The sequence below is a fragment of the Sapajus apella genome, unplaced genomic scaffold (assembly GCF_009761245.1).
Source record: "Sapajus apella isolate SASKATOON/1434 unplaced genomic scaffold, GSC_monkey_1.0 scaffold25, whole genome shotgun sequence".
In the NCBI taxonomy this organism is placed as follows: Eukaryota; Metazoa; Chordata; class Mammalia; order Primates; family Cebidae; genus Sapajus; species Sapajus apella.
In genome coordinates this window covers 13,355,709-13,375,240 of record NW_022436965.1, presented here as the reverse complement: position 1 = coordinate 13,375,240, position 19,532 = coordinate 13,355,709, and the positions used below count along the sequence as shown (strand labels likewise).

General features: G+C 43.5%; 2 protein-coding genes across 4 annotated transcripts in view; one reads left to right on the top strand and one right to left on the bottom strand.

Moving 5' to 3' along the window:
• ASTN1 (astrotactin 1) overlaps positions 1-19,402 on the bottom strand; it is a 320,149-nt gene extending 300,747 nt beyond the window's left edge. The window contains exon 1 of one of the 2 annotated variants that reach the window (XM_032291314.1): positions 18,686-19,402. In XM_032291314.1, coding sequence (XP_032147205.1) covers positions 18,686-18,695 — 10 coding nt within the window. In that variant the 5' untranslated portion in view covers positions 18,696-19,402. Of the gene's footprint in view, positions 1-2,240; positions 3,034-18,685 lie in introns of those variants that run through there. The other variant, XM_032291313.1, reaches the window with a different exon arrangement.
• BRINP2 (BMP/retinoic acid inducible neural specific 2) overlaps positions 8,793-19,532 on the top strand; it is a 110,704-nt gene continuing 99,964 nt past the window's right edge. For both annotated transcript variants that reach the window (XM_032291318.1, XM_032291315.1), the window contains exon 1: positions 8,793-9,647. The gene's annotated coding sequence lies outside the window, so the exon portion shown is untranslated. The remainder of the gene's footprint in view (positions 9,648-19,532) is intronic.

Genomic DNA, 19,532 nt, shown 5'->3' with positions numbered 1-19,532 from the left:
CTGCATGATCAGGGCCACATAAGTTAAATTGAAAAGGAACTACCTTTGAGTTTATCCACCATAAACTTGGACTCCTCTTCCTTTCTGCCCAGATCTGTTTAATCACCCACCCAAACTAAAACTCATTTCTTCTTTCTTTGAGCATACTAAGCCAGAAAGAATAGGTACCAGCCCTTCTCTGTTCTGAGCATATCGCGCTGACTGGGAGGATGGGAGACAATCAATGCATTTAAATAGTGCATCTGGCCATGAAGTGAGAGTGTGTCTGTGTGCCTGTGTGTAAATGCCAAGTTGCAGTAGGTTACCATGGCAACCCCAACAGGACACTGCAGTAGGCAGCTTTGCATAGAGGTGCAGAAAACCCATTCTTTAACATCTGGGTTTTCAGTGTGCACATTGGTTCCTAGCAGGCCCATCACAGCATTAGGCCCTGGTTTTGGGATTCTGTGAAAAAAGAAGTGAAATTTGGAATACCTGCTAGCCTTCCCTTTTTTTAAGCACCATACATGTACCTCTTCATGCACAGTAAACACTACAAGCAGAGCACAAAACAGCCTCTTTAGAAGCACATAATTCTCTCTACTCATTTTTATATACTATGATGAACAGATTGTACTTTGCACATCAGCATGACTTCAATGTGAACTTTCCATCCTCTGAATAAGCCAGTAATTGTACATTTTGATGAGCAGCATATCCACAATGCTCTCATTCCCAGCTAGTCCCCAGTTTTTATTATGTTACTGGTATTTTTGAATGTAAAAACAAATAATCCTATCAATAGTGTAGGTTGGGTTTAATGGGTTCACCTGTGAACTGCACTTCAGGAACTGTAAAGCAATTTTTCAAAGGACCAGGCAATTTCTGAAATTGCTTTTCCATAGGGGTTGGAAAGTAGGGGTTTATTCACCCACTTTCTAATGTTTTCAGTGTGAAGACATCTCCTGTGAAGGACGAGCAAGAGGGGTGTGTTAGAATTCCACATGTGGCTCTAGCCTACATGTGGCCATCAGGAAACCATGTTCCCACAAATGGAACTCTAGCTGGTAGGGTATTAAGTAGATAGAACAGCCTCCTGGGCATTTTCTTTTTTTCTTTCCTTGGATCTAGAGACTGACATGTAGTTTTCTTTGAATCTCTCCTGGGCAAAATAAGAATAATCGGCAACACTGCTAAAGAAATGGATTACAAGGTAGGCATGCACAGCAGGGTGAGAGCTCCATCTGCACGTGGAGAAGTGAGGGAAATCTGGCTAAGTGACATGAACTTGAGGTGCTTTGCAAGATACTAGAGGAGGACCACAATATCTTTGCAGATTCGTAGTAGAAAACAGGGATGATTTGAAGCAATGTGTGGGTTCCAGAACCTGAAGTGGCAGGAGTTCAACTATCTGAAGGTGACCTAAGAAAATTAGTGTTGGTACCAAAAAGAGAGAGATGAAAACAAACGAAGGAAGGAAGAGACCCTTGCCTAGAAAGGTCACTCTGTGTGCAGGAATGCCTATGCCTATCTAAGGTGGCCCTGGGAACAAAGAAGAGACCAGTATTAACAGACTACAGTTGTATAATGTCTTTAAGCAACTGTGATGTGACATGCATGTGTGGATGTGGTTGAATGAGGGGGTTGTGACATCTAAGCACAGGTAGGACTTCCCAGAATGAACAGCTGGGGTATAAGAAACTTGAGTGTTTGGAAGGGAAGGTGTCAGTAGCCTGGTGACAAAGGTCTCTCCATGAATCAAGACTAGAATCTGGCCTGCACATAGCTGGCAAGGTGATAACAGGATACCTGTTTATAAAGCCCCCAGGAAGTGCTGTGAATGGGTGTGGGTGTCCAGGGTGTGTGAAGCAAAGAGCTGAGCATGTGGCCAAGGAGCGGGTAGAGGGGATTATGGGAGTTGAGCTGGTAGCAGACAAAAAGTGCTGTGTGGATGTGCTCCTGAATCAAAGCTGGGAGGTCAAGGCTGGGAGAGGTTTCAGAAAGACTCATGCAACCTGTTCCTTTGGGGTAGGGTCGCTGAGAGGAGGCCCAGCATCCAGGTCGGATCTGGGGAGAAGTCTGGTGCACAGAAGCGCTAGTATGCAAGTGGGTGTGGAGAATGGTCCGGGAGTGGGGCGGATCCGGGAGGTAGGAGTGGGGGAGGGGAGGTCGTCAGCGAGTGGGTGTGTAGAGGGAGCTGGATTGGGGGTGGGGGCGCTGGTCCAGCGCCTCCGACTGCCTCGACCTCCCCCGGGACTCACCCAGCACAAAGTAGGGCAGCTCCGTGTTCTCCAGGTCGTCCACCACGACCATTTCTCCCGGGAAGTCGTTGCGCACCGAGAAGAGGAGCTTGGGCTCCGAGGCCGAGGGGCTGTGCATGATGCTCAGGTCGTTCTCGCGCAGGAAGGGCAGCGCCGACACCGTGATGCTTTTGAGCTTGCACTCCAGCTCCTTGGCTGGATCCACGTCGCCGGCGGCCGTGGCCAGCACGGCCGCCGGCCCCCAGCAGCAGGCGAGCAGGGCGCAGAGCCGGGCTAAAGCCATCTTGAGCCCCGGCCGCCTTCCTCCTAGAGCTGCGTTGGTGGGGGAGGAAGCGAGCTGGGAGGGAGCGAGCGAGCGCGGGAGGCGGGGGAGGTTAGGGAGGGGATGGAGCCGGGAGAGCCCTGGACCCCGGAATGAGATGCCGCTTGCTGAGTGCTGGGTTTAAGCTCTGATGTCTGGAGAGCCCGATTCTTTGTTTTCCGGAGCTGCTTATCTGGAGAAGGGAAAGCGGGGGTGGGGGGAGAGGAGAAAAAGGGAAGGAAGGACGTCGAGAGGAAAGAGGAAGGGAGCTGAGGATTCTAGGGAATCAGGTCAGCCCCCAGCTGGCTGCCGGTGTTCCTGCCTCTCTCCTCCGTTGCATCCTCCAACGAGAGCAAGGCTCTTGGCTATGAACTACCTGCATGGCATTTTTAATAAATTGATCTTAGCAATGTAAAATCTTCCCTCTGGCATCATCAGCCAGAAGGCTTGAGAAAGGCACACACGGGCACACACCATAAAAGGCACTTCTGCAAAGCAGGGTGGCGGGGTGGCGGGGGCGGAGGGGGGGATGCTTTCCAGATGCAAATTCCCCCAATGGTTTTATGAATGTATTATAGCTTGTCCGAGTCTTGTCTTTTTTTTACCCAATAGTTGGAGTTGTACATTGGATAGATGGGTGCTGGGAGGAATGCACATGTGCATATTTTTACTTAGCACTAACTTTGCAAAATATTTAAAGAAAGTATTTGTTATACTGGTCTAAATAGATGGATAGATATGCACAACAGAGCAACGCGCACAGTTAAGCAGGAGACCAAAACTTTTACTTGCAACTTCTCTCAGCTTCTTCATTTCTATCACAAATGTTATCTGAAGTAGCCAATAAAAAGATGATTTGGGGAATACTATAATTGATAGGGAAAAAATAGCAGAGTTAGCTCAAAGAAATCTTGAACCTTTAGAGAATCCAGTAAATAAAACAAAGCTGAAAGAAAATTGTGAGAAAAACCAAAGTTCCTAAGCATTTTTAACAGACGGAAAAGTAATAAAAGAATACCCTTGGGCATGAGCTAAGTCAATCCCAGTCCAGTCAAGAGTACAACAGTGCAGATATTCAGCACCCTGAATAAGTATTCTGAAGAATACTACCACCACCACCACCAAAACCCATGTAAGATCCGTTCTCAATAGTGCTCAACAATGTTGCCGTTTAAAAATGATGACAATATGCAATAAACAGTGGTAGGAATGTAACATTGTGTATTCTCAAATCTAACATTTAACTGAATTTTCTCTCACATAACCAATAACTTATTTCAAAAGTGTATCCCTCCGATGTTACTGGGTCAATGCTAGCCTGAATACCAGGTGCTATGAAGACTGTGCTATTTGTGGTTCTCACTCTAGAAATTTAATGCACTACTGTTCTAAAAGACGAACCCTACTCTAGAAAGTTACATTTTCATTCTCCTTGGTGTCAATTTAGTGGCATATGCGAAAATATGTTCTTTAAAAGGCAAAAAAAAAAAAAGAAAAGCTCTTGCCTTATATTTTACAAGATTTCACTAATTGAATAGAGAAAATAAGCCATATTTAAGGTAATGTTTAAGTAGTGAAAGATCATTTACCACATATATAAAGAAAAGAAGAACAAAAACTTTATTGGTTGAGTTTTTATACCTAACTTATCTGGGAATTAATCCCAAGGTATCTTATCATGCAGCATTGTAAACTACTGTAAAAAAGATATATCAGCTAACAACCTTTTGAAAACTCATCCTCATTGTTATCGCCCCCCTAGGAGATACTGAGTGAGATAAAGACCCCATGATATCTCTTTTATTCTATTCTCTCTAGCATAAAAAAATCTAGTATTAAACTTAGTTATGCGAGGCTATTTGCCATTGAATGATGATAGGAAAACACCCTCAGTACTAGAATGTGAGAAATGACATGTAAGTACCAGACCATGTATTCATCCAATCTCTTATTTAACAGATAAGGAAACTGAGACCCATGAAATAGTGATCTATCTTCTATGGAGCTAAGACCATGAACAAGATTTCTTTGCCCGCTGCTCTTTCCACTATATAGTTATGGTACACTAGGGTGCACCCATGGATAATCACTGGCTTTATGGACCACCATAATTAATTCAGCAAATGTTTGTGTACCTACCATATCCTAAGCATTAGGCTAAGCACAACTAGAAAAATACTCCTCCTGCTTTTGTGTAGCATATAATCTACTGTCACTTTAAAATCTTTCTCTTTAATTTTCTGAAGAGTCTTGAGTCATGTTAGAAAGCCCAAGTGAACCCCTTAGGTTGATTTTCTACTATGTCAGTATCTAGTCTTCTTAAAACATATATTAAGTTGGGAATAGTTGGTAGTTGGTATTTCAAGTCTTCCTAGACCTCTGTCTGTCTCTCTCTCTCTCTCTCTCTTTCTCTCTCTCTCTTTCTCTAAACAAGAACCAAACAAAAGAAGCTGTAGAATTTTTTTTAAAGAGAATATATTATTCCAGGGTACTTGATTACTGTAAAAACGGAAATAATGTTACATGGTCTTTTCTTAGGGAATTAAATACCTAGAGATATGGGTAAAGGTTGAAGTACGTAGAAACGAGGCCATCTCTACTGGATGATGTTTTACATTTAAATGAAATGGGGGGAAATGTTATGCATCTTAATCATTACCTTTGTGTCGTGGCATAACGATAGAGGGAAATAATAGACTTGGATTCAAGATTTAACTTTATAATATTCTTATTTGGAGATAAGCTTGGACCATTCTTTTCTTCAGTTTCCCCATCAACAAAAGGGGCCAATCATCTCTGCCCACCCCTGTAGGTCATAGAAAATGTTTCTGATTTCTGTCACCAAAGAGTAACGTTACTTGCTCCTGAATTTTGTAACTATGGAATCTTAGAGTATATGCTCTTTTGTGTCTTAACATTTTCACTCATCATTATGTCTGTGAGATTTATCCATGTAGTTGAATGTTTTATTGCTGTGTATTAGTCCATTACATGACTTCATGGCATTTATTAATTCTCAGAAATATTTCTGTTCTTTAAAACACTATAAAACAGCAAGCTCTGTTATCTCCAATCTTGACTTTTCTTCTGAGGTCCGCCTTCCTGTATTTAAGTGCCAATGGCCACTTTCCTTGACTATTAAATAGATTCTGATTGCTTTTCCTCCTATCGACGTATTCTGTACACAACTACCAGATTGATCTTCATGAACTCTAACTTTCATTATGTCATTCTAGTTTTTCTTTTTCTATAAGATAAAGTTCAAACCCTATGGTTTAGAAATTTAAAAACTCTTATTCTAAATCTCACACTGTTTTTCTAGATAGATTTGCTCACTGCACTATATCTCTATCCTCCCACCACACACGCACAAATGCACACACGCGTGCACACACACACACACATCTCTCTGAATCAAATTAAAGTCTGCCTCCTATTTTCACTCCCTCCATGCCATTCTGTCCACCTGGAATGCAACCCTCTTCATTCTTCACATTGTCCCATCTCTCCAAGCCAGTCTCCAGCTGTACCAATGCAGTGTGAACTTCCATCACTTCCCTTTCTTTAGCTCCATTCCCTGAGCATTTATTTACCTCTCCCCCTCACATACATACATATATGCAGATATATACACATGCACTCAGGAGAGAAAGAGCTATTTCCTAACACAGTGTCTTTAATTCAATATTCTTATCTTCAAAACCGAAATAATACACAGTTTCGGGGGTGGTTGTGAGGAGGAAATGAGATGACATATGTAAAGAATGTGACACATTTTAGGCATTTAGTTGGTACTCAGTAGTGATAGCCTTTGCCACTATCACCTTATTCAATTATTTTGGCAAGAAAATAGTCTTCAGAGTCATCTTCAGGAGATTTTCTCCAGTGTAGTAGTCAAAGCAAATTAAGTGATTTACATTCCTTGGTGTTTTCCCAGAGGATACGTCCACCAAAAGACAAGTGTAAAAATATTCATAACAAGTTTACTTATAATAGCCAACAAAGAAACCCAGAAACATCCCAAATATCTATCAAGAGCAGAATGAATAAATGTCATGTAGTCATGTAATGGAACGGTGCACAGCAATAAAATATGCAACTATGTGAATAAATCTAACAGACATAATGATGAGTGAAAGAATCAAGATGCAAAAGAGTGTATACTCTAAGATCCTATATTTACAAAATTCAAGAGCAAGTAACATTAATCTTTGGTGATACAAGTCAGAATATAGTTATCACTGGGGACTAGAGGGTTTTGATTGAGAAGGTTCAGGAACATGCTTCCCTGGGTGCTAGAAATAAAGCGAGTAATGGTTACATTGATGCTTATATAGAATTCATCAAACTATACCCTTCTGGCAATTTTTAATGCATATCTTGCCTCTTTAATTTTTTTTTACATGGCTTCAGACTTCAAGGAAAAGAAAGCACAGCAAGTTTTCTTTTTCAAGTTGTCTTCTTATCTGTTAACTTCGCTTCTTTCCTCTATTACAGATTTTGGAAATTTTAACTTTCTTTCCATTGAATGCAGCAATTCTTTGTTTAACCCCTCCCTCTATTTACCCACTACCTTACGCTACTGTACAAGAACCTCAGCATCTCAGTGTGTTTCACTTGGGACAAGTTCAGCGGGTCTCTGTCTCTAGAAATCACAAAAGTAAATAACTCACCAGTTGAGTAGCAATAGATTTAGGCTTCACTGGTTGGCTTAAATATTTTATTCTAGACAGAGAGCTCAGGACCCTGTGGCACCACCATTCTCTGAATGTTTTGTAGCTTAGGCAAACAGATACCTGCAGTATGCAGAAGGAAATTCAAACTTGTAAAAGATACAGAGAAGAAAATATAGATGAAAGTGATAGATGTGTGAATCTATGGGGATGTATGTGAGATACTATTTCTAAATTTTCTTTATTCATTCAGAACTTATGGCTACTTGATGCAATTTAGCTAATCTCCATGTGTAATACTTAGACATTCATGAAATCCCTGCATACTTTCTTTCCCAGTTCTTTACAAAATAATCTCTGATGTTCCTCTCCATTCATGGAAATTCAATTGAAAGACTCCTCTCCCTTTCTGACTATATATTTATCTTCTTCATTCTTCCCCCACCACGTGACTTAGCGTGAATCTCCCAAGTACCTTCCCCAGCTCCAGCCCCCAGCTCTTCCCTTGAATTGGATTTTTCTTCAACTATTACTCTCTTTCCCATGCTCTTGCCAAAATCTAGCATAATATGCTAGTTAGCAGTACATATTTCAGTTTTGTACCCTCATCTGGACATCAAAAATATATACTTCACACTTCAATATAAAGTTAATATTTTCTTCCCTTCCCTTTCCTCCCTTTTCCCTCCACCTCCCTCCCTTTTTCCCTCCCTCCCTGTCTCTCAATTCACAGGCCCAGCAACAGCACCTGCTTCACAGAAACAAGGCTGGTCCTGTTCTGATTTCTCTAGTCTTCCCTTAAAAACTAAACGGAGATGCAGTCCCTCTTCCTGACACACACAGAAGTGAAAGGAGACACACAGAGGGAAAACACCCTAGGGAAAACAATTCCCTTTTTTGGAAGGACATTTTTTAAACTTAATCTCTCCCCAGAAACCTGAAGTTCTCCTCTTTGCCTTGTCCTTACAGTCCTGGTGTGGGGGCAGAATGTTTCCTGATTTAGCTGTCTGGGCCTCTAAATCTGTTTCACTCTCTAGCCATCTTACTGGGTTCTTGCTCTCTTTTGCCTCTTTCTCCCCTTGGATCTCTGGGGCGTGTGTGTGTGTGTGTGTGTGTGTGTGTGTGTGTGTGTACACGTACTATTTCTCACTTGGGGACTCATTTCTAATTAACTAATCCAAGAGGCTAAAATGCACAAAACAACCAAATGAAACCTCAAATTAGATGGAAAATGGCTCAGATGGGTCCCAATCTCTGGCAGTTCTAGTTAAGCAAGCAAACAAAATGGGCTGGGACAAATGATTATTGTAACTCAGGAAGATTAGAAGAAAATGTAATTAGCTCCCCAGCTACTTCTTGTTCCCAAGCCTTCTTAGAGCGTCCAACGCCCCAGCCGTGAATGTACCCAAGGCTTCCTTATCCAAACCAAAAAGTCCCCGCTGCAACGCTGGGAGGGTTAACAGAGCTGGTACCCCAGCCTGCCAGCTCACCAAAGGAGAAAGCGGTAAGGCTCAGAGCCCGCCCCCTGCCAAGCCGCCCAGCCAATAGGCACCTGTGGGGAATGTGGCGCTGTGTCCCATTGGCTGCCAACCTACGTGCATAAGAAAGAAAGAGAGAGGCAGGCAGGGCAGCATTGTTATCTTAAGACACTCATCTGGTGTCTGAGTCTGCAGGTGACACTGCTTAGGTACGGAGTGCAGAGTCGGAGCAGGGACGCGCTGGGTTGCAGCTCTGGGATGCGATCCGCCTGCCTCGCAAGCCGCTCGCTGCTGTGCTGGCAGCGCCTACGCTGAGCTCTGAGGATCCCGTTAGGACTTGCCCAGGGATGTGCACCTGCTGTGCGCTCTGAGGTCAGGAGCAGGTCTGCAGGCAGCAGAGGGAGCGGTGAAGCCAGAGGACCTGTCTCTGCCCATGTGCAAGGCAGTGATTTCGGGTGAGAGAAGGGGTAGGTGAGTGTCTTTAGAGTTGGAAAGAAGGCAAAATCTTGGGTTTCTCCTCTGCGGAGGGACAGGGGACTCCCGCAGTTGGGTTTTACACTTTCCTTACCTCTCCCACCCCGTGTGCTCCCGGGCCCCGGTGCTGAAGCCCCACTTCAAAGATTCTGTGGGAGAACGGGATCCTTGCTGCTCAGCGGGAAGGCAGCAGGCAAATGGTCTAACGTTGGCGGCGGTGGCGGCGGCGGCGGTACCGACAGTAAAGCGGGGAGCAAGAGAATTTGAAAAGAGACATCCGCTCCCTCTCACACGCTGAGGGGGAGGCATTCGCGTTTCCCCAAATGAGAAAGAGCCACAAGAAATCATGAAGTAAAAACTTTGGAAAGCTGCCACTGGAGATGTTGCACAAAAACCTGGAATCTTTTAGGAGTCTCCTCCCAGTCGTTGAAGGTTTGGGGAGCAGCTGATACAGCAAGGAGGGCTCTTGCAAGGATTCAAGGTAACAGTGCAGGGTTTTGGTGATTTTTCTCTATCCTCTTTTCATTGTCCTTTTTGGTGTGTCCGTTGGTAAAGGGACCATTTTGCTCTCATACAACCCTCTTGCCCTGGTGCCTGGCAGTTGCAGGCAGAGGGAATGATTCCACCTCTCTCAGTTGCTGTCTTATAGAGCTGAGCAATGGACTTTGGGGCTGAGCTACAGATCACTCTGGTATTGCCTCCTGGTGTTACATGGCTGTCTCAGGGTTTGGGCACTCTGCCTGACCTATATTGCTTTTGCCTGGTTTAAGTCCTCAAAGTTAGTGCAACTCCTATTAGCTTCAGAAAATTCAATAGGGCTGCGTAATTGCAGATGATGATGAGGACTTTTGCCTGCCCAGCTGACACGGGGAGGTTCACTATTTGGGAAGGACCCCAGAGAGCTGAGGTTACGATGCACGATATCCATATTCTCGTGTTCACAGAGCCTATGGTATGTTTCCCATGCACATGCTGTCAGGAAAATAAAATTCCAAACAGTGAACCCTGTAGGTTGCAAATAGTCTCCCCAGGGTGGTGGCAGAAGCCCCATTGATCGAGTTGAGCCTGGCAGAGCACTGGATACAGTAGGGAAGAACATTGCTGTGCTGAAAGGTGGGATGTGCTGGTATCATCTAGCAGATCTCTATTTCTATGATCATCTGGGTACACGGTTGAATGCTGTCTGTAATGTGTGTATGTATGTGTGCTTGTGCTCACAGCTGTATGCAGGAAGCAGGCTGCCTATGGAAGAATCAAGCATGTGCAGCACCCTGCCCAAACCACAGATGCCTCGGGTGTTCCTGCCTAGTAGGAACATGAACTTGTGAGCTGTGGTTCCAGCTCAGAGGACTTTTATCCTCACCAAGCAGTGCCTCTTCATGGTACATATTTATCCAGGGTATATAGACCTAAGCCAAATATTAACTAATATTCAAGCTAATGCACTGTAACGTGATTGAACAGACCCCTCTGTAAAGAACTGTATGTGTGCTCTTTGCAGCCCTGGGAGCAGGGTGCCATGAGCAGAAATAAATGTTTTGTTAAAAGGATAACAATTATAAAAGGCTAAGCTTATAGATGGGTACTCTGGGCCTTATTTAGCAGGGACAGTGATATGTCAGTATAGACCAATCAGAGGGATAAAAGGTATATTGTAAGTCAAGTATTTCTGCCTCTGTCCTTCTCCAGACATGTGCATGTTGAAGTGACTCTCTCTGACCATGCTTGCTAAAATACATGCAATGCCAGTATTAACCAAGCAACTAAAGTATTTTACCAAATCCCCTGGGGGGCAGTCTGATGACATCAGGCAACAGCAAAGTGATGCTGGAGTTTGTGTGCTTTCCCTCCTGACTTCGCACAGTTGTGTGTATGCTATTTGTTTAAGGCATGATCATCTTGAGTCCCCCTTCACCCAGAATAAGTTGCTTTGCAGCACTAAGGGCATGACCAAGCAATGCTGCCGCAATGATCCTGTCTTATCAATATCAGAGCTGCTGCCTACACTAGAAAAAGATGCATGGCTTGCTTCTTTGAGGAGGATATGATTTGAAAAGGTACAGAGAATGTATATTGTGAAATGTTTGAGAGAAAGAAAGCAAATGTCAGACCATAGTCTACCCTTCTGGAGGGCAGCTGGCTCCAAAGTGTTCGACAGCTGAGCTGCAGCCATGGAGAAGACAGAAGCATTCTTGACTCTTACTTCCCCTCCTCACCAAAAATGGAGCTGGCTTTGTCTCCCAGAATGGAGTGATATGTGCTGCAGTGTGGGGACAAGAAAGGAGGTGAGGAGAAAAGGGCCGGGGAAGGAGGAACGCTCCTGCTCTGTCAGCATGGGTCTGGTCTCAAAGATGGGGAGCATCTTCTCTTTTTGGCCCTCAAAATTATCTTCTAGGTGCTCCTTTCTGGCCTCCTGAAAAGTTGTTTACTAAGCAAGGCCGAAGGGCAAAGAACATCCCTGCATCATCACCTTCTCCTGATCCCCTTTCCCAAGACACAGGCTAGCCACTGGGGAGCATCGCAGAAAAATGATACACTCCTTTGAGGCACTGCTCTGAAATCCCTCCCCAACTCACAAACAAGAGGTAATCTGGAGGGACTTGAGACATCTGCGTGGGCACTTTCTGCTGACTGGGATGCTTAGATGAGGTTTCCTGGTTAGTGTTTTTTTTCCCCCACTGCACAGTATATTTTTAGCAATTCAACTAAGACCTTGTATACATTTTATAATGACATCCTCTTCCAAAGGGCTGAGGGCACTATACAGAGCTCATCAAATTAATCCTCACACAGCTTATTGTCTCATTTATCTTTGATTACCCTAAGAAGTAAAGCTAGAATGATGTTAGCCCCCTTCTTGGAAAAGGGAGGGCAGAGAACCTCAGAAAGAGGAACTGCTTTATGCCAGGTCACACAGCACTTAAGGGACACTATGGAATGGGATCGGGGTTTCACTGCTCCTGAGCCAACCCCAGACTCCATGGCCTTCTTCTAAGAAATGGTTTGATCTTAGTAATTATAATCTGATTTAGTTGCTCTGTACTACAAGGATGGAGATGTTACAATGCACAGGGTTTCTCCTTTGGGACTAACCCAAGGGCAGTGAAGAATGAAAGTCTTGTAGGTCTTTGCCCTTGCCCTCAGTGATCTTACAGTCTAGTTAAGAAACTAGGCTTACATCTGACAAAAGGGAATTGATGATGTAAGTTCTAAACAGTAATTCAATACCAGAGAATTCACAAGGCTGACCTAATTAATCTGCGATTGATTTGTACAGATAATGAGAGCTATCAGTACTCAAAGGAAGGAGAATTGGAGTTGAGCCATGAGGGATGGGGTTGGATTTGTTTGGATAGAAAGAAGAAGGGAAAGGGTTCTAGCCAATAGAAATAATAACTGTAGCACTGTTGGGAAGGTTGGAAACTTCAAGACTTGCTTGATTCCTTGGGGTTTACTCTGGGCCACCTATTTTCTTGCATTCTATAAATACCATATGCCTGGTTAAATTATTTTAAACGTAGATTGTTCTAAAGGAAGTTGCCCTAGAACCTAGGCAGGGAGCTCTGGAATGTTGGGCATCTCATTAGACATTGAAAATTACCTGGCCTGCCACCCATCCTCAAGCCTAATCTATATATTGTAAGAAAAGTATTGCTCAACCTCAGAGAGCTTAACATCATATCCAAGAATCTGAATGAGAATACTGGGGACAAACAAGCAAATTTTAAGAGATCACATACACACACACACACACACACACACACACACACACACACACACAGAGCTTCTCATGTTTTAGAATTAGAATCTCCTAAGAGAGAGGCTTGATTTTCCTCCATTTCCTATTTCTCCACCCAAATGTTCCTCCTGGGGTTTTCTTAGAGCTGGCAAAATGCCAAAGCCCTTAGGCATTTAGCACTGAGCAGGAGATTTTCAATCTTAAGATTCTTGAGCATGCCCATGTACATAACCTCGTCTCCCCTTCTCTCTCCCTTTTAATAAAACATATGTTGTAGCAGTCACTAAAGAGGAGACCACGAAAAAGCAGGGAGGGGGCGGGGTGCAGTGTTGCCTGAAGCTGTACCACAGGGCACCATGCTTGCTCAGCTGGGCAGGAGAGGAGAGAGGCAGCCTGCCAGTGTGGCAACACCAAGGAAGAGCCCATGAGGAGAGAGCCGTGACCAGCCAGCCATGCACATTTGCTCCCACAGCAGGCATCTCTCCCAGAGGAAAGGTCAAGGCAAACACAGGGCCTGTGAGAGGAATGATAACACAACCTCCCTAGTCATTGGTCTTCACATGGTTTGAGATGTTTTTCGTGCTGTAAGTCACTGGTCACTTGGGTGGCCCCATTCCAACATGGAGGAAGTTCCCATTGAACATAAAAGTGGAATGGCTTACCTAAAGTCACTCCATAATTGCTCCCAGATCAAAAGCACAATTCCCATGAACCCAGTCTGTTTGTTTGCTTAACCCTACGAGTTTATTTGGGGAATGGGTCTCCAAGACATTATTTTCCCTTGAAAATCCTTTCCTGGACCTTGCTGTCACCCTTGTTTCCTGCGTTAAATAACTGTGCAACCAGACTGTGGGCATGATACCTTTTCTCTTTACTATTCAGAGGTATCCACTCCTATGTTTGGGGGCTGAGGTAGAGAACTGGGGCCATGGGCGTGTGGTTAGGGGTTGTGAATTAAAGACTCTTCTATCTGGAAATGAAGACAGGCAGCTCAGTTATGCTTCAAACTGGGAGCAATGGTGAACCATTCTCATGTGCCAATTAGGATGTGACCCTATTTAAATTGTCACTCTGCCATAGACAGAGAAGTAAAGTTGAGTAGCATCAACACAGCATGGAATCATCAACAATCAGACCCATTATTCCTCTTACTGAGGTTCACATGAAATGCAAACATTTCTGGAATTCTGGATTGGGCAAAGGGAGAAGACAATTTGATACCTCACCGGACTAATCTCTAGGCACTTGCCAATACAATAGCATATTGGTATCATGTGGCTCTTGAGCATTTGAAATGCATGCTGTAAATGTAAAATATGCATTGGGTTTTGAAGAGTTGGTTATAAAAGAAAAGCAATGTAAAATATCTCATCGGTATTTTTTTAATCTTCATTACATGTTAAAAAGATAATATTCTAAATATATTGGGTTAAATAAAATATATTAAGATCAGTTTCATTCATTTTTTTTTTTTAACTTTTTAATGTGGCTATTAGAAAAGTTAAATTTATCTAAGTGTCTGGCATTATTATTATTATTTTTGGATAGTGTTAGCAAAGGCCCTGCAGAGTTGCAACAGGATAATGGGGAAAAGGGGCAGAGGCAAGAAATAGGAGGAGTCAGAGACAAAATAGAGAAAGAACATGGAAGGAGGGGTCAGGAGTAGCCCAGAGTGAGCCTTAGGGCATGTGTTTCTAAAATTTCAAGCCAAGAAGGACACAAATAGCATACACCAATCTATATTTATTTGAAGAGAGACCTTGCTAACTGTGATTCAGCCCACCCAAAGTCTTTGGGAAGCACTGCAACTCTCAGCTCACATACAAAAAATGGGCTGGTGAGGGGCTTGGTAATTTTATCCTAATTTTTGAGTTTCTGAATGACAGTAGAAATAACCAAGTGACTAATCTTTAGGGTCTCACTCCAAAGTGTAAGGACATAATAGTGGGATCAGCTGCGTATGTTCGTCTTTCAAATTCTCTCCTTTCTTCTCATGTCTACCACGTTATGATCATTCCTTGTGAGAGCTTTCTGTTTTCATATCACATATGTTGATAGTGTGGTGGGGAGAAAGAAAACCATGGCCATGTATTAAAGATTATTTTGTGAAATAATTAGCCAGGTATGGTGGTGCATGCCTGTAATCCCAGCTGCTTGGGAGACTGGGGCAGGAGAAAATTGCTTGAACTCAGGAGGTGGAGGTTGCAGTGAGCTGAGATAGCATCACTGCACTCCAGCCAGGGCAACAGAACGAGACTCCTTCTAAAAAATTATGGACCTACCACGAAGAAGAATTGAGAGAAAACATAATAATTGAATTAAAATAATTACAGATTTGAATATTATAACTCATTCATTATCATTATTGTTATTCACTACAGTAAGTTAGATCACAACTTCAACTCACATTTGCTCATTATTCTATAGTTCACAAAAGGTTTTCACAAGCCTTATCTCACCTCACTCTCACAACACTTCTGTGGGGTGGTTACCACCACCATTCAAGGCTTCTCATGACCTACCCCAAATTACCTTTGTTACTGTATTTTCTAATCTTTCTCTATTTATTTCATTCCATCTTGCTTAATCAAACTACTCTACTTACTGTTCTTACATGTTAACCATGTCAAAAAGTGATTATTAGCACTCTGATTCTCAGTTTTATCATCTATAGAAGTAAAAAGTAATGCTCAACCTCTCAAAGGGTTGTTTTAAATGTTAAACAAGATAAAGTAGGTAAGGTGCCAAACATAGTTTCAGGTACATTGTAGATGCTCAACAAATGTTAAACACTCTTTCTTACTAAAGGTCTTTACTTGGACATCACCAAGATTAAAATTCAAAGTTAAACTCAGTGTGTGCCAATTCACATCCCAAGCCATTCCTTTCCCCAAATTCCCCGCTTTGGTTAAAGGTACTAAAATCCACCTGATTTCCAGAGGGATAATGAAGAAATGTGTGTTGTCCTGGGCTCTACTTTCTCTCAGACTGCCCCTATATGCGATGAATCTGTCAGGCTTGACAGGGTCTACCTACAAATGATTTCTCAAAGCCATCCTCTCCTCCTCACCCCTCCTGCCACTTTCTGATGCCAGGCTCTCACCCTTCTCTCCAGCATCTTCCCAGGACTTGATCTCCGTATCTATTTTCTTGAGGGCTAGCCAATCCAGTCTCTTCCCTGCAGCCAGGATGATCTTTCAAAATGGTAAATTTGACTGTGCTTTTCCACTTACTGTAATTCTCCAGTGACTCTACTGTCAGAATAACAAGTTGCTTAGCATGACAAACAGGAGCTCCTTCCTGAGCTGGTCCAATAGCCCCTCTGCGCATCTCTCCCCCCTCCCCCTTCTCACAGCAGCCACTTCAAATGCCAGGCAGCTCCCTCAGCACTCTGGAGCCTTAGAGGTCCTTGGTTGTTTTCCTGCAGAATCTTCCCCTGTCCTATTCTCTGCTTCCTGAAGGGTTACTGAGCTTCGAAACTCTGTAAATAGTATCCCTCTGTGAAGGCTTCCCTGAGACTCCAGGACAGAATTGATTGCCTCCCCCTCTAGACTCCTACACATCTTGTTCAAATTCTGTTTTTGCTCTGTACTCACCACACTATTCTGACTTGTTGATATGGCCATCTCCTGCACCAAGCAGCAAGACTGGGATCGAGGTTCTAAGGCATAGTTCTCTGAAAAGATTTATTGTGTATATTGAGTATACTATTAAGAGTGTGTAGTGCTGGGTCCTATTCTTAGGCATTGAAGATTCAGCAAACAACAACACAGATAAAAGATCTGCCCTCAAGTTGCTTCCATTCTAGACAGAAGATATGGTTATAATCATGATTATTATGCACATCACCGATAATAGTTAACACCTTAATAGTACATAAGTGTCAGGCAGACACGGTACTGAAGTTTTACACAAATAAACTCATTTTATCCTATAAGGTAAGTAGGTTTGTTATTTTGTAGGTGATGAATTGAAAGCCCAGAGAGGCTAAGCAACTTGCCCAAGGCCACACAGATAGTAACTAGGCGGGGCTGGCATTCTAATCAAGTTTAGATCTGGAGCCCACATTTTTTATTACTATGGTATCCAGAAAAATAACAATATAAACAAATAAATAATCTCAAGTGCTGATAATGAAAAAGATAGAATATTGTCAGAGAGAGTGATTGAGCCATTGGTCAGGGAAAGTCTCTTAGAGGAAGTAATATTTAAACTGAGGTGTATGTAATTTGTCAATTGAGAAAAGTAGAAATTCTAGAGGATCTAAAGAGAAGAGAAATTTTTTCTTCCGTATAACCAAGACACGAGCTGCTGTGGTGTCCACCTCTCACTGCTGGAGTTAGCACACTCAAGCCCAGGTGGTCTTGGGGTACAACAAATAGCCAGAATGTTCCCAAACCTATCCCATACTAATCTACTTATCCCTCCTTTTCTTTTGGGTTAAGACGTATCTCAGAAGGTGTCCAGTATGCTGCATTCTACCTAGATAGGAAGCATGGCACACACATACTCTCTCTCACACACACACCGGTTTTGCTGAACCACTTTATTTCACTTCTCTCCCGTGAACAACGTGTCACTCAGAACCTTCGTGAAGTCACAGAGAGAGGCATAGCAAAAGGGCTGAGGACAACCCAGAGGCATCAGTAAAAGGGGAAAAGAAAATTATTTTTTAACAAGATGACAAATGAATTGGATTGGCGGGAGAAATGGGAATTTGATCAAGGAAGTGCCGGCATGCACAAAGAGATGATTCTGAGATGCTGGCAGTGTTCTGTTTCTTGACCTGAGGGCAGGTTTGCTCTACAATTTTGTATCTATACACACATACATACATATGTATTCACACACAGATGCACACCCCATATGTACACATGCATGCATCTATACCTTCTGTATGAATATTTCATACAATAAAAGGTTAAAGAAATGATTTGGAGAGCAGATGAAATGGGTGGGACAAGTTCGTACATATTTAATATGCTCCCAATGCCTATTTTATGATAAAACTTGGGCTAGGTTAATTTTTACTTATATTATCTCATTTAATTTTTATTACAACCTTATGAAGTATTATTCCTGTTTTGCATATGGAAACTAAGGAAGGCAAAGCATAGAGGAGCAACCAACATTCAGACCCTGGGCCCTTGACCCTGCACCATGTCCTCTGTCTTCCGCCCTGGGTGGCTCTGAGGGTCAGTGGGTTGGGTGATTTTGGGTGAGACAAACCTGGGTATCAATCTGGTCATGGTCACTTGCCCACTGTGTGACCTCAGCTATGTGTTACTTCTGTCAGCTTCAGTATCCCCACCTAGTAAAATGGCTATTACACCTTATATCCACAAAAATTGTAAAGATTAGAGTTGCACAAAAATTATAAAGTTTAAAGACAATGATTGACAAATAGCAGAGTTGAGCGTCCTTAAGCTTGGAGAAAAAGGTTTCCCTGAATTGTACAAGGACATATTCACGGCGGTTTTCACCTTTCAAAACAGCAGTGGAAGACTTTAATCAATAAACCCTTACCGAGAACCCCAATATATAAAGCAGATTAAATGGGAACTCTCTGGTTGGAGCAGGCCTGGGGGGTCTGGTGCTCCGACACCTGTCTTTCTTTCCTCACCCACAAGTGTTCCCAGGGGAAACTCCTTGGAAGCTAAAGCTATTCAAAACACATTGATATCCGCTGCAGAAGTTCTTTAAAAAGCAAAACTCGTGATTCATTTAAAATCACAGGTGACACATTAACATTGATTTTAAAATAGAAGACTTTCACTCACCCAGACACATCTGCGAAGTTCCTTGAGACTAGGATCAATTACTGTTGTTCTCCATTGTTCTCAGTAATTGAAAACGCAAGGAGTTCAATGTCTGTGAATGAGCGCCTGCTGTGTGCCAGGCACTGTACTAGATGCTTAGAGTCTGCACTGTGAGATCTCTTTCAAGTCTAACAACTCTCTACGAAGTAGATACTATTATTCCCGTTTCGAAGATGAAAAAAAAAAAAAAGGGTACAGAGAGGTTAAGTCAATTGCTCAGGATCTCACAGCTAGCGAATAGTGGAGTTGGGATTCAAACCCGTGTCGCAGGATGAATTAGAAAGCCAGAGTTTTGCCATCAACTCCTGCAGCCTCTTAAACAGTGGATTGGGAGGAATAGTGCCTCGCTCAAAGTTTCTTACTTTTTTCCAGTACTCCTCAGTTGTGACTGTTTTTCTTCTGTTTTCACTAGGGCACCCAGGTCTCCCAGAACGAAGGCAGCGGTCCTCCTTGCGGGGAGCCCCAGCTCAGGGAGGGCCGAGCATCAGGCCCAGCGGCAGGCATCGGGGAGCTGGTGACTGGGGCCTGCCCGTCCCTCGCTCCGCTTCAGGCCCCATCGCGACCACGAGGCTGCCAGGGCTGCCCGGGCGGCGACTCCTGCTGAGCTGGAGTCTGGCGGCCCGGGGGGACGGGGAGGCACTGGGCTTACTGTAAGAGTGTGAGGTGGGGCTGCAGAGGGAAGTCCTTGAAATCCCCTTGAGGCCTAGAAAAGCCTGAGCACTCCGTGAGGCCTGCGGGGGCAGCTCATGTCTGCCTCCGCCTCACTCGGTGTTCAGCCGTTTAGTATCAGTGCGTCGCCAGGCAGGAG